At 47.9% G+C, this 13,347-nt stretch overlaps 5 protein-coding genes across 5 annotated transcripts; 3 read left to right on the top strand and 2 right to left on the bottom strand.

The window, feature by feature from the left end:
- Nucleotides 1-883: 883 nt before the first annotated feature.
- PGRI_062400 (Uncharacterized protein family UPF0121) lies at nt 884-4,075 on the top strand (the record flags this gene model as incomplete). The annotated part of the gene is made up of 7 exons (XM_040793954.1): nt 884-954; nt 1,023-1,040; nt 1,106-1,326; nt 1,379-1,922; nt 2,323-2,397; nt 2,760-2,967; nt 3,026-4,075. The coding sequence occupies 7 exons, from the start codon at nt 884-886 to the stop codon at nt 4,073-4,075; spliced, it is 2,187 nt and encodes a 728-aa protein (XP_040648809.1).
- A 534-nt stretch (nt 4,076-4,609) lies between these two features.
- On the top strand, nt 4,610-5,803 carry PGRI_062390 (uncharacterized protein; the record flags this gene model as incomplete). The annotated part of the gene is made up of 3 exons (XM_040793953.1): nt 4,610-4,683; nt 4,732-4,953; nt 5,017-5,803. The coding sequence occupies 3 exons, from the start codon at nt 4,610-4,612 to the stop codon at nt 5,801-5,803; spliced, it is 1,083 nt and encodes a 360-aa protein (XP_040648808.1).
- Nucleotides 5,804-6,480: 677 nt separating this feature from the next.
- PGRI_062380 (thiamine diphosphokinase) lies at nt 6,481-7,604 on the bottom strand (the record flags this gene model as incomplete). Its single annotated transcript, XM_040793952.1, has 3 exons — nt 6,481-7,233; nt 7,350-7,423; nt 7,490-7,604. 3 exons carry the CDS (start codon nt 7,602-7,604, stop codon nt 6,481-6,483), a joined length of 942 nt encoding a protein of 313 aa, XP_040648807.1.
- A 250-nt stretch (nt 7,605-7,854) lies between these two features.
- PGRI_062370 (coiled-coil-helix-coiled-coil-helix domain-containing protein) lies at nt 7,855-8,921 on the top strand (the record flags this gene model as incomplete). Its single annotated transcript, XM_040793951.1, has 3 exons — nt 7,855-8,047; nt 8,176-8,509; nt 8,567-8,921. 3 exons carry the CDS (start codon nt 7,855-7,857, stop codon nt 8,919-8,921), a joined length of 882 nt encoding a protein of 293 aa, XP_040648806.1.
- Nucleotides 8,922-10,313: 1,392 nt separating this feature from the next.
- PGRI_062360 (uncharacterized protein) lies at nt 10,314-13,174 on the bottom strand (the record flags this gene model as incomplete). The annotated part of the gene is made up of 5 exons (XM_040793950.1): nt 10,314-10,911; nt 11,844-12,362; nt 12,713-12,884; nt 12,936-12,975; nt 13,031-13,174. The coding sequence occupies 5 exons, from the start codon at nt 13,172-13,174 to the stop codon at nt 10,314-10,316; spliced, it is 1,473 nt and encodes a 490-aa protein (XP_040648805.1).
- Nucleotides 13,175-13,347: the final 173 nt, after the last annotated feature.

Raw genomic sequence — 13,347 nt, 5'->3', positions numbered from 1 at the left:
TACAGTAGTTATACGGAGTACCTCGTATGATCTTGTCAATTCTTGGCCTAGGTTGCTCTAAAGATAGCATTGAAGGGGCCCAACCTCTGAGTATTCCAAATAAAGATCAAGTGTCGAAGAGTCTTCTTGGCTTCTATGATGGGTTTAAGCTAGTAAAGTGTGGTACAAGTTTGCTTGACCACGTCAAGAATCGTGAGTACTTATACGGAGTATATGCCTCTTGCTTCCACAAGTTTGGATTGGTCCTGCCATAGAGAAAGGTCGAAGTCAAGTATCTGATTTGATAATCCCCTGCCACGTACTCAATTCCCAAGACTGACAGGTCTGAGAGGTCTGAGTATAACTCTTCCATCTGACTCTATAGTGTCTATACTTGACTGACTCCGGATATATTCCTGGAAGACCTTTGATGAAGCTGCAAAAGCATATTGAGTATGTTGTATGTCAAACCTCCTTTTGGTATTGATTTAGGAAACTTGTGTGATCTGCCAAGATATAACACATGAACTATTGGAGAATGCTGCAAGTGTATGCAAACGGCCGAAGGTTAGTGCTGAAACTAGATTCCGTTTAGCAGGCCACACCGACTCGACAGGTTAACACAAACATATTAACAAGTTCAGATGCTAGACAAAAAAAAGCGAAGTGAATATGAAATATGAAATAGAAGTATAAAAGTGAAGATGTGAAATTGCGAATACCCGACGTCACCAAGGCGGAGAGAGAAGAGAGAGGAAGCTCAGTGTGCGTCCACGGATGTCCCTTGTCTCCCCGCTCTCCCCCAGCCACCTTCTTATCTGTCGCTTTCCACACTTTCAGTTTTTACCCTTTCTTCATCTCGAGTAATTCTATCATCTTCATCTGTTTCAGAAAAAAAAAAGATATGGCTCCTCCTCCTCCTTCCGCGAACTTGCCTCTGGTTGAGAGACTCAAGGCCTTGGCCCAAACTCTACAGTGTGTTTCCCCATGAAGTGATGCTTCAATGCCTTATTTATCAATACTAACGGAATGCCACGTTGCAGGTTTGCATGGTTCGTTGGGTAGGTCAATCTACGGAAGCGCACATCGACAAAGACCCAAATCCAGGGTCACTGACAATTTATAGACATGTGACGCTATTGCTCTCCGTCTTCCGCTACCTTGTGTCTTGCATCTTCTTCAACTACTACTCCTCCTCGGCACAGATCGCCTACCGCCTGGCATTCATCTCGGCTGCCGGGACATATGGAATCGTTGTGTATAAGGGCCACTTCGCCCGGGGTGTCCAGGGCAGCCCTCTGTCAATTGTGATGAAGCTCATCTCTGATGAGAATGTGCAATACCTCGGTAGGTGATTGGCGATGCGACAGTTCAAAATCCAAGCTTACACATATTCTAGGAATGGCTCTGGTCTGGCTGTACTCCCGCCAGCTTATCCTAGCTCTTCTGCCTTTCAGCGTCTACTCGGTCTTCCACGTCGCAACCTACAGCCGCATGTACTTGATCCCCACCCTGCAGCCCGCTGCTCCGGCCCCTACCTCTCCCTCCTCCCCCAACAAGCCTGCTGTGAAGCAGTCTCCCCTTGCTGAGACCATTGGACGGTTCATCAAGCAATACTACGATGCCAGCATGGGTGTTGTCGCTACTCTCGAGATCGCCCTGCTGTTCCGCCTTGTTCTGTCCGCTATCACTTTCTCCAAGGGTAGCTGGGTGCTCCTGATCGTCTACCTGTCCTTCTTCCGCGCCCGCTACGCCCAGAGCTCCTTCGTCCAGCAGGCTGTTCGCCAACTCACTGCCCGTGCCGACGCCACTATCTCCCACCAGAGCACTCCTCCCCAGGTTCGCCAGGGCTGGGAGACCCTCAAGGGTGTTGTGCGCCAGGGATACGAGGCCACCGATATTGGCCGCTACATCTCTGGTCCTACCGCTGCTAAGAAGCCGCAGTAAATGTCGCTATGGTGATGTGCCAGACACCTTGCTTTGCCAGCTGGAGCTCTTGACGTTAGGAAAGAACGTTGGTTTTTGGTTTGCAAGATTGCGGAATGAAGGTGGCTGGTGCAAGACATAATCTCACAGCTTTCCCATTGGCATGTTCCCGCATCAGCGAAGAACATAGGAGGATGTCGGAGTATGGGACACCCAGGTCCCGACTGTAGAAAAGAGGCGGACGCGGAGGGGTTCCGCCATGATGATGCTATACGCAACGACTTGTGTTTATTATTTCTAGAGTATTGCGATGCATAGTTTCTGTATTTGCTTTCCTCTTGTCAACATACCTTGTCTCAGAATCATTTCATTATTCCATTGGAAATTTGTAGAGACCTATTAAACGTAGTACAACAGGCCTAAAAAGGCTTATGTCAGAGAGTATGGGGGCAAATTGGACAAGGTATATGCGCGATTTGTCAAAAACGACGGGTATGTATATGTATCACTTTGAAGGATATCAAATAAATAGCTCATATAGAGACTAATTTGTCCTTTCACAGAAGGAAGAAAGTCCAAATCTGCATTCATAGGATCATAATCATATCGCTCAGGAGATATTAAAATGCTCCAATGACGAAATCCCGTGATCCCTGAGGCGGTAGATCGGGCTTGGCGGCAAAATGAAGCCGATCAGAATTTTGGGTGGAACAATCATTTTCAAAATAATCAATCCTTTTCTCGATCTCTTGTCACTCTTTATTATTATTATCTCCCAGGGGTGCTTCTCTCCCGTCCAATCTCTCAGCACCCCAATATCCCCTGGTCCTGACCAGTACCGCTTGGGATCGCAGGCATATTGCCATGAGCCTGACCTCGCGGGTGTTCAGCCTGTTCTCGACAGCGACCTCAGACCCGACAGCACCGTCTGCGGGGGACTCACATACCTCACCATGGACACAACCGAGTTCAATGGGTGGAATTAGTGATCCAAACTACACTGTTCGAAATGGCGACCTCGCGCTGTTGGAGGAAGAGGAGCCTCGGCCACCATACCTACATGTACGATTGTCCCTAACGGGATTGCACTGCGCAAAACTGATCTGATTTGGAATTATAGGCGATGTTGGCTGGTGGTACCGGAGGAACATGCGGCGACATGTTGATGCACTCATTAGATACAGTCAAGACCCGACAACAAGGCGATCCGACCTTTCCGCCCAAATACACTTCGATGGGCCAGTCCTATGCAACAATCTACCGCCAAGAAGGAATATGTCGCGGATTATATGGAGGAGTAACGCCGGCTCTACTCGGCTCGTTTCCCGGCACCGTGATATTTTTCGGCGTGTATGAATATACCAAGCGCCTGATGATCGACTCCGGGATCAACCCCAGCATCGCCTATCTATCGGGTGGTTTCTTGGCCGATTTGGCTGCGTCAGTTGTCTACGTGCCATCCGAGGTGCTGAAAACACGACTCCAGCTGCAGGGACGACACAACAACCCGCACTTCAACTCAGGCTACAACTACCGCAACATGCGAGATGGGTTCCGCCAAATCGTCCGCCAGGAAGGATTTTCAGCATTATTCCACGGCTACAAGGCCACTATTTTCCGCGATCTCCCATTTTCAGCACTCCAATTCGCATTCTATGAAAAGGAGCAATCCATGGCTAAGGACTGGGTTGGAAAACGGGACATTGGGCTGGGCTTGGAGGTCTTGACAGCCGCCACCGCCGGCGGTATGGCTGGTGTGATCACCTGTCCGATGGATGTGGTCAAGACACGCATCCAGACCCAGCAAAATCCCCCAGCGCTCCCATCCGGCTCCTCGGGTGCCAAACATAGCGTCGAACATATACCGAAAGAAAGCCCACGGCCACACGCGGCATCATCACATTCCCACATTCCTCGGGCACACTCGCGACCAATTTCCACCTCAGGTGCAAACACATCAATCCCACCGCCCGGTACACCCCGACTTGACACATCCTCCGTGTTCACGGGGTTGAAGATGATCTACCGGACGGAGGGTCTTGCGGGGTGGTTCCGCGGCGTGGGCCCACGCGGTGTGTGGACTAGCATTCAAAGCGGGACGATGCTGGTTATGTATCAGTACCTGCTCAAAGAACTCGAGGCCCGCCAGATTTTGGAGGAGTCTTTGTAAGGCCTGTCATCTGCATGCATTTCCAAGGTTGCTGTTTTTTTTTCATTTGTTTGGTCATTGGGAAATGGGGGCGTTGGATTCTTTGTCCCGATCTGGGATGTTATGACTCTGGGTGCTTTGAGCACTTTGTATACTGTGTATTCTTGTGATAGATTATTAGACTGGCTACGGCCTCCTGTAACATAGCTCTTTTTTCAACTCCATATATATATTTTGACATATTCCATGTTCTACTCCAGTTATGATATGATATTAGGGTATATCTTTTATCAATATCAATCAAAAAGGGCAAACTACTCTATAAGATACATATATAAAGAGCTCTTTCCATTATACCAAACTCTTACTAAAAAAAGAAAAAAGAAAGAAAACTGAACAAAGGGAGGTGAACGCGCTAAACCGTGTTTTGTTTTGGCGATCGGCGGATGTAAACAATTACCGGCCACTCCCCTCCCTTGCATCTTCTTTCCCCCCCCCCAGTATTTACTTTCTTATTTGACATTGGTCCAATTTCTCTTGATTATCGGATACATTATGTCTCTTCCTTATCTCAAGTCGCTGAAAAAGCCCGAGTTGGCCGAGTTGGCTGATCAAACTGATCTGCCACAGTAAGTATGATGTGATTGTCGCATAGACCAAGCTGATCAATTCTATAGCTACGATGACTATAACAAGAATGATCTTGTTGTAGTTCTGGATAGACATCTGCGCGAAAACCGCACTATCTTCTCTGGACTTAAGAGCCTCTCTGAATACTACTCACGTCTGGCATCTCCACCCCGCAGAGGATCTCCCGTGAAGCGCGAAACTGCGCGGACTCCCGCGCGAACTCCAGCCCGCCGCTCTGCGAAGACGGAAGTAAAGGAAGAGGAAGTTAGGTATGAGCGCCTTCAAACCCTACCATTCCATCTATATCGCACACATACTAATTCACACACCAGCGAGGATATCGAGGTAGAGGTCGCGCCCAGCCCAACCGTAGTCAGCCCAACTCCTGCCGTGGCACGCACAAGCACACGTCAGTCTGCGCGCCAGACACCCCACCAAACACCCCGTCAATCAATTACCGCTGCCATCGTGGATCCCGAGCCATCGCTGCCAGCATCTCCAGCCGCTATCACCGAAGCCATCGACGCGCAGACGCACAAGTTGCGCGAGAGCCTCGAGGATGCATGGACTGCATCAGGCGTGGTGGATCGGGCGCACTCTCTGCGCGCATCGCTGAGCAGCGTGAAGGCCGTTGAGATCATCGTGCTGCTTCTTGAGGGTGGCAGCCTTGCTAAGGAGTTGATCCCGATACGTTACCTTACTACTACACCAGCAGTGCAAGCTGCGCAGATCCCCTCGATTCCCATCCGTGTTCCGGATCTGTTCGTGTTGCTGGAAGGAGCATTCTGGGCACCATTTTCGCTGTGGTTCCTTACCTGTCTGGTTTTGCCTTTGATTTCGGCCTACTTCATCAACCTGAGCTGGAAGGCTTCTAGCAGTGCGCGTCGGACTCGGTCTGCGTCTAATCTCGCACAGTTTGATCCGTTGACTTTCAACGTCGTCAAGGCTTTACTGGTGCACCTTGTGTTTGGAAAGGATTTCAACTTCTTTGGCTTCTATAGTGGGTATGCTATTGGGAAGGTTATTGACTCTGTCCCTGGCGGCGACCTCGGTCTTTTGACTGGAACTGCTATTGGCGGTGTCGGTGCTCTGTACGAGGCTATTCTGCACCGCTCGTAAGAGCTTGGATATGACCTCTGCGAGGCTGTACAGATGTTTGAATGATTATTCAGTGTTTTGGGTGCTTGTTATCTTTTTGTGGTTTTTTGTTACGGGTTCAACTTTAGTCACTGGTATGTGGTTTATGCGATATGCGATATTGGGTTTCTTTTGCCTTCTCTTTCCCCTGTCTTTCTTGGTCTCTCGTTCTAGCCAGAGAAGGCGCCTGGGGGTTATTTATTCTGGTCCTGATTACCTATTCTGGAGATTATTCTCTGTTTTTTCTTTTAATGACCGATTCATTGTTTTCCAGTCGTAAGAGGGGTATCAAAATGTAGTAGTATATGTACAGTTGAGTTTACCCTTGGTTGATTTGTAGATAGACGGAAGGTTGTTGCGCTCCAAAGATGCCGAAGAAATGGCCCTTAGCAGGTGCTTGAAGGTGAGTGATTCAAGAAGAGCCCCAGACGCCGAAATAGAAGTCCCTGGTAATTCTTTTATATTGATCAGAACACACATGGGACAGCGGTTGGTGAAAGCCGACTTTTAACATATACGCTGCTATGGGTGTGGGCTGAACCGCGAGTTTGCGGCAGCAACAGCGATATATGACCTTTCCGTGAAGCGTGAAAGGCCCAGGATAGGGATAGACTGTCATGATTCCTACCGATTTCCGTACCTAAAGCTCACGCCCACGGTCACCTCTTCAACCTTTCCGCCAACTCGATTGTGAACAAAACTGGCACAGAGGTCTCAACCTCCACCTTCTCAGCGCGGATATGATTGCTCGTGGATAACTGTCCTCCAAGCTCGGTATGCCAATCCTCCACATCCCATTCAAAGCCATGAGTTGTGATCTTGGCAGGTGCCGAGAGGGGGATGATACCGATATTTTCTTCAAAGAAGTATTCTGGTTTTTTCTGCTCTTCCTCACGCTTCCGTTTTCTCGATGACTCGCTTACATCAGACGATGCTGCGATGTCTGCTCGTCTTGTTCCGGGCGTGTAGATTGTATTCTTCCCCGTTTGGATAATGAAGGTAATGCTTTCCTCAGAGACGAGATAGAGATTACCGCCTGCAGCTGCATTGGCGTCAGGGCTTGAGGGTTCTTTTTCACGGATTGAGCGTTGCGTCTGTGTCATCATGTACAGATGGTGGACTTGCGAGAAGGCTTGATCCACACGGCCGCCTAGACCGCCGAGGATTACAATTTCCAGAGGTGATTGGTCTGATGGTGAGGTTGATGTGCTTCCATTTGTGTCATTGGTTGGTTTTCCTTTTCGGGGGGAAGCTATGATCTCTGCCGCATGTGCGTTGAGATATTTCAGACACTTTGTGAAGTCTGTTGAGTATTGGTCTGAATCTTGGAGGACGCACACTCCTAGTTTCTCATAATGTTCTCGCACTGCGGGGCGGATAGAATCAAGGTCGCCGACAATGGAGTCAGGAAGCTATATCTCTGGTCAGCTTGATACTTGGCTTAGTTTAATCCTTATTTTGCTGCAATTTGAACTTGTCCTAGTCCAGGAACATTGTGTAAATAGTCAAGTCCATATATATCGCTTACTTTAGATTCTTCATTAACTTGTGGCATATCAAAAAGGCGATTGGCGCCTCCATCGGCGCAAATAATATAAGATGCTGCATTGGCATTAGTATTTCTTATTCAAAGCATTGCGTTTATATGCAATTCATATAGAAGCCTACCATATCTGCTCAACACTCCAAAAGCTTTCTCATTGATTGGCTGATTGAGGATGAGAAGAGCGTAAGGTGAAGGACTCCCTGAAGGACGGAAGAATCGGCTTGGATCCCACTCCATTGTAGATCAAGATCAAATAGCCAAAAAAATATGTAAATCAAAAGAGATCAAAGCCCAAAAGTGTGCGTGGTGACGATATAATTATCTTGAGTGAAAGCTGCAACGTGACTGGCTGACGCGGGCAGACAACCTCAGGCCAAAATCCACCATCGCTTTCCAACTTCTCCATCCCGCGCCTCAACTCCCCTCCTCTCAATCCCTTGGAGGAACTCTCGGTCAATTCGATTGATTCCTATTCTTCTCACACATAATGTTTCGTCCCGCCGCTCGAGCGCTCGCCCGCGCGCCCACTGTGGCAGCCCGTACACCAGCGAACAGACGATTGATAAGCACCGGTCCGAACAAGTCGAGAAGCTGGAAGAACACTTTCTTGCGATTGGGCTTGGCTGGTGGTGCTATCTACTACTACAACACGAGCAGTGTTTTTTCCGAGGAGCCGAAGTGTACGTTTCGATTGGAGTTGGGAGGTTGCCCTTGATCCCGAGGTTGCAAGCCGCGACAATCCGTTCACCGTCAAGACCAACGAGTTCTGGAATCCCGAATCACTAACACTGCTTTCATTTGGCTTCAGTCTCTATCCTTTCTACGATCCGGAAACAAACCGATGATGCCAACCCCCAGACCCTCGACTCTATTACTCCCAAAATTCGCCAAGAACGAGCTGCCGCGCAGTCTCAGAAGAGCGAGGCCGCTGCTTTGGAAGGTGGCCTGAACCCGCAGGAGCTTGAGGAGGAGGCCGGCCAGGAGGCTGCCTTTAACCCGGAGACCGGCGAGATCAACTGGGACTGCCCTTGTCTTGGAGGCATGGCCCACGGGCCATGCGGAGAGGACTTCAAGGCTGCGTTCAGCTGCTTCGTCTACTCCGAGGAAGAGCCCAAGGGCATTGACTGCGTTGAGAAATTCAAGTATGTTTTACTGTCATTTTCGAAGACGATAAGTCATGTGCTAACATGTTTTTGAAGGGCAATGCAAGATTGCTTCCGTCAACACCCCGAAGTCTACGGCGCCGAGCTGGAAGACGATGATGAGCCCCAATCCGATGCTCCAGCTCCTTCCGATGCTCCAGCTCCTTCTGAGGCTCCAGCTCCCTCTGATGCTCCCGCTTCCTCCGAAGAGTCCGCTATCTCCGAGCTTCCCCCCAGTGCCGCCGAGCTAGATGCATCGTCGCACCCGACTGAGAAGCAGACCCGCGCTAAGGATGTCAACGCCCAAATGAAGAACGAAAACGTTTCTGCAGGCGAGAACGTTGAGGGTGACTCCCTCATCCCCAAGGCTGCGCATGACACCGAGGAGAAGAACCAGGCCACCAAGGCTTAGAACCGACTTCCCGAATCCCGCATCCTGACGCCTCCCTCCCCTAGAGATAAGTCTACTGTTTAATCTCTTTTCTGTAATGCACATCAGGGACTGGGATTGGAGTTGTGTATTATATAGACCTTTCTGCCATCTCTCCATCTCCCCTTTTTTTGATGCATTTTCCCCTCCGTGATCTTTCAGCATATCCATTCCCCCGGTCTGCGCTCCTGTGTTCTTCCTGATACTTCTCTCTGTAACTTAGTGTACTGATATGCTTCACGCTCTTGTCCCTTGGACAAATAAAAGAGGGGAAATCGAATAGACTTGTTGCATCAGGTATTCAGTATAGAGCTTTTGCGGGAAACAATAGAAATCAAGTAACTTTTCATATGAATTCAATATAATCCCTTGCATTAATAGCTTGCAGTTACAATTCAAAAGCTTACACGGTTCCCTCGACGGTAGCTAATTACACCCAGACTCTCTGCCTTCATGACGTTAGAGAGCCATTTCAGTCAGGCGTACTTGCCTAAGACTATGCGTGTAGTGGGGAGGATAGCCACACCACATTATCAGCCTCAACCTGTCCTTCTATACACCTCTGAGACCCATTCAAAATGTCAAATGATGCCATGGACCCAGATTATATATGGCCACTGGTCTTGTTGACTGATCTATCTTCACAGAGCCAAGCGAAGCGTATTGGGTTTATCCAGCAGACACTCAAGGACGACCTTAAACTCTATTCCGACGACTACTTTGTGCCTGATCTTTCCTGTTAATGTAAGAAGAAACATATACCTCAATCCTATAGTGGATGCTCAATTTTGGGAAGACCTGACCCTGGAAAGGAATTCCACACAAAATTCTATTGAGCTTTTAACAACTGACCCCCAGATTCATATTAGTGATTTGAGCTATACCATATCGAAAAACTAACCCTGTGTAATATTCTAAAGAATTCAATATGGGAATTGGGTAAGGTTAAGAGGAAGAAAAGAGGAAGTGGCTTTTATAGATTTGTTGTATGTTGTACTTGTCCATGCAATAGTATTCCGTATTCCCCCGCCATTGCCCTAGATATCCCCTATTTGCTCACCAAATACATCCATGTAGTCTTATTACAGGTAGTTTTGGCTTTCCAATTGGACAAGAGCCAGGTTCCCCCCTTCTATGAGTTGTCAATATCTGTCGTCCACTTATAAAGCTAGGACTAATAGTCTTATCAGGTTCTTTCAGGGGTCTAGTATGGTTTGATTTGTCAAGAATATAACTCTTCGATAGGTGGATCTCACTTTAACGGTATAACATGACGGGAATCAAGGAGTATTATGTGATAGAGTACAATGGCAACAGTAAAGGTGCTCTGATAGTGCTAAAGCCAAACATGTTTTGGTTGCTCGGCCCTGGCATTTATCTAGCATCAAATGGCCACATCTTATCCGCCTTTGCAACTGTCATATCTTCACCTCGAGCCTCAGCTTCCTTGGCAGTCTGTATCCATTCATCATATGCATCGCGATGAAGAGCCTTCGCAGCATCCCAATCCTCATTCGGAATCCATCCGTCAGAATTTGTATCCAGAGTATTCCTCAGCCATGACTTGAGTGCTTGAACAGCCTCAAAATCCTCATAGTCTCGCGCATACTGCTTCAATTCCGCTTCTGTAGGAGAATATGGACACGAACCCTCTAGCCCTAATTCTTCCCAGCGAGCTGAAAGCTCAATTAACTCTTGACGCACAGCGGCAGCGGAGTCTCTCCATGTTGTATGGCTGTAATGGAAGAGCCGGAAAATAGTCGGGTCGAGTAATCTTGCGGGACGAAGCTTGGGAATAAGGGCTGTCATAACCACATCGTATGTCTGGTGGCAGATGGATGCATCTTTCAATTCTTGTTCTTTCTGTTTAGAATCTGGGTCATCTTTATTATCGGATGCATCTTCATCAGGGATGGCTAGGATTGTGGCGAAATCGGGTGTTTCATTGGCATAGATAAATGCGGGCTCGATACTTGTTGATTGCCAATCTGATTAGGCCGGTAATGAGAGTTGGTTCATCGGCTGAGACGTAAATGTTCCTCTTGTGGAAATCAGCGTAAAGAAGAGCAGGAGTAGAAGCATCCTTAATGCGTTTATCTTCGATCAACTTTTGCATCACTTCTTAACTGATTTCTAAGAGACGGATATGATCTTGAATTGACCCTTGATGAGGCAAAGTCTCGCGAATGGCTTCCTTGGGTAAATGGGATAACCCGGTATCTATCAAGCCTCGACAGTAACTTGCTAGGTCTCTCCAAGGTCCACAATTGGGACTTGGACCACCGTAGAGTTCATTCTCCCCCGGATTTCTGTTCCAAAATACCGGACTGCAATGTGGGCCTATACAGAAGCCATGCTCGAAAGGAATCTTCGAGTCCAGATGTAGAGGCGCATCTGCAAAGTACAAACTGCCATAGGCCGGGAAGTCTAACGAGGCCATCCTTTTTATTGTTAATGAAAGCGCTTTTGTGCATAGCATATGTTGTTCCATGTTCATTTTAGGCCACATTTGATGTAGTTGAACACCCGCAACATGTTCCTGGATGAGATATTCGGTTCCAGTTGGATTGGAAGTGTCAGGGGGTTGTAGGCTCTAGGTTCACACCGCCTGTGATACAGTTGATTCTGCAGTTGCAGGGGGAATGATCCCTGCAAGTTCACAGGTAAGTTGGAATAATTGTAAGGGCCAAAATATGATTGTTTGGATTGCAAAGTCCCTATATACAAAGATGGCGGTAAATGACATAAGAGATATAAACATTCCTTATATTCCCCAAACCAGTTGGTATCTCAGACTCAAATTTCTAACCTCGTATCCCAAAATAATACAAACATAATCAGTTACACATATATTATTAAGATCTCATCCGATCCAATCTCCTTTGCTCCCGTTCAAGAGTATACTCCGTGGTAACCCGAATAGCCATGGGATCCTGGTGTCCAGCACCAGCCACACCCTGACTTCCCTCAAGAATATACTCCTCACTCCCAGCCTCAGAAACGCGATCGGCCTTTGTATGCAACACACTTTCCAACTCAAACCTCCCATTCCGAGACGGCGTTGAAACAAATGTCTTCGTCTTCCCAGACTTCGACCCAGCCACGTTATACCCATCGCTGTTGTAGTAGGGGGCCTTGGAGTTTTTGCGGTTCGACGAGCCCAGCCAGCGCGTGTTGCGGAATAGCGGTTTGATGCCGGGTAGTGAGACGACGATTGCTGCGACGAAGCATTCGCGGTCTGCCCAGCCGAGTGCTGTGCCGAGATTTGTGATCGACGAAAGTGAATAGTAGGCGCGCAGAATTGTGCAGATCATAATGAAGACCCCGGAAGAGAACATCACTACCAGGATTATTTTGCGTTGGAGTGGGACTTGGAGTTTGGCGAGAATCGGGATTGGGATTAGGATTATGCAGGCGTCGGACCTGTCGTTGTGTTAGGATGGGTTCTGGAGTTGGGGTATTTTAGTGGTGACTTGCATTACGTTGAAGACGGCGATGACGATGTAAAGAGGTTCGCGGAGGGTGCAGTTGTCTGTTTCTGTTAGTTAGGGTCATCGGGTGTGATTGTCGAGACTTGCCTCCTGGGTAGGGCTTGATCTGCCAATTTTTCTCAACTGGGTTGCAAAGGCCGATGTGTGTTAAGAGGCAGATGAGCCAGGTAACTACGCAGAATGCTGAAGCTGCTGTAACTAGGTGCCGGTGCCAGGTTCCTTGTCTGTAGAATATTAGATATTTCCGATGCTCGATCCTTGATAGACGGCACGTTGACATACGTGAGTTTCCAATAAAGGCAAAGAAGGACACCCTTTAGACACCAAATATAGCAGATGTACCATATCCAGTTCATGAAAGCCAACTTCGATCCGAGAATCATATCAGCAACTTTGCTTTCTGGGACAAGCATGGCTGTTTGCTCGTTTAATCCGATGTTGTTGCCATACAGCCCTATTTGAACGTTAGCCACGAGACAATCATCATTTCGGCATTTGTATTTACCCAGCAGATAGATAATAACAGTCAGCATAGTCCAGAATATCTGCCGTGACACTGTTAACACCAAATCTGTAAAACCCAGATAAAGAAAAACATACCATGCCAGCAACAGCGAAAGCATCATCCAGCCCGAGCCCGCGCAGGCCTCCTATGTATAGTCGGGCATATAGTCGGACTAAGAGAAAAAGCATGCCAATTCCATATTCAGTGAATGTTTCAATTGTCAAGGCATTGACAGCCATGGTGAATATTTAAAACAATGCAACGTTAGTGAAAGGGACTTGGATGTCTGACAAAATAACTTCGAGACACGCTATGGAGAAAGGGTATCCCCATATTAATATCAATGGCAAGAAGCGGTGCGATCACACTGGATCTATCAACTAGAGTCTCGCTATAACAACCTCGCTAGCTA

The sequence above is a fragment of the Penicillium griseofulvum genome (genome assembly GCF_001561935.1).
Source record: "Penicillium griseofulvum strain PG3 chromosome Unknown contig_95, whole genome shotgun sequence".
Taxonomy (NCBI): domain Eukaryota; kingdom Fungi; phylum Ascomycota; class Eurotiomycetes; order Eurotiales; family Aspergillaceae; genus Penicillium; species Penicillium griseofulvum.
Note: the sequence above shows the minus strand (reverse complement) of the source record. Positions and strands in the feature narration are given on the sequence as shown.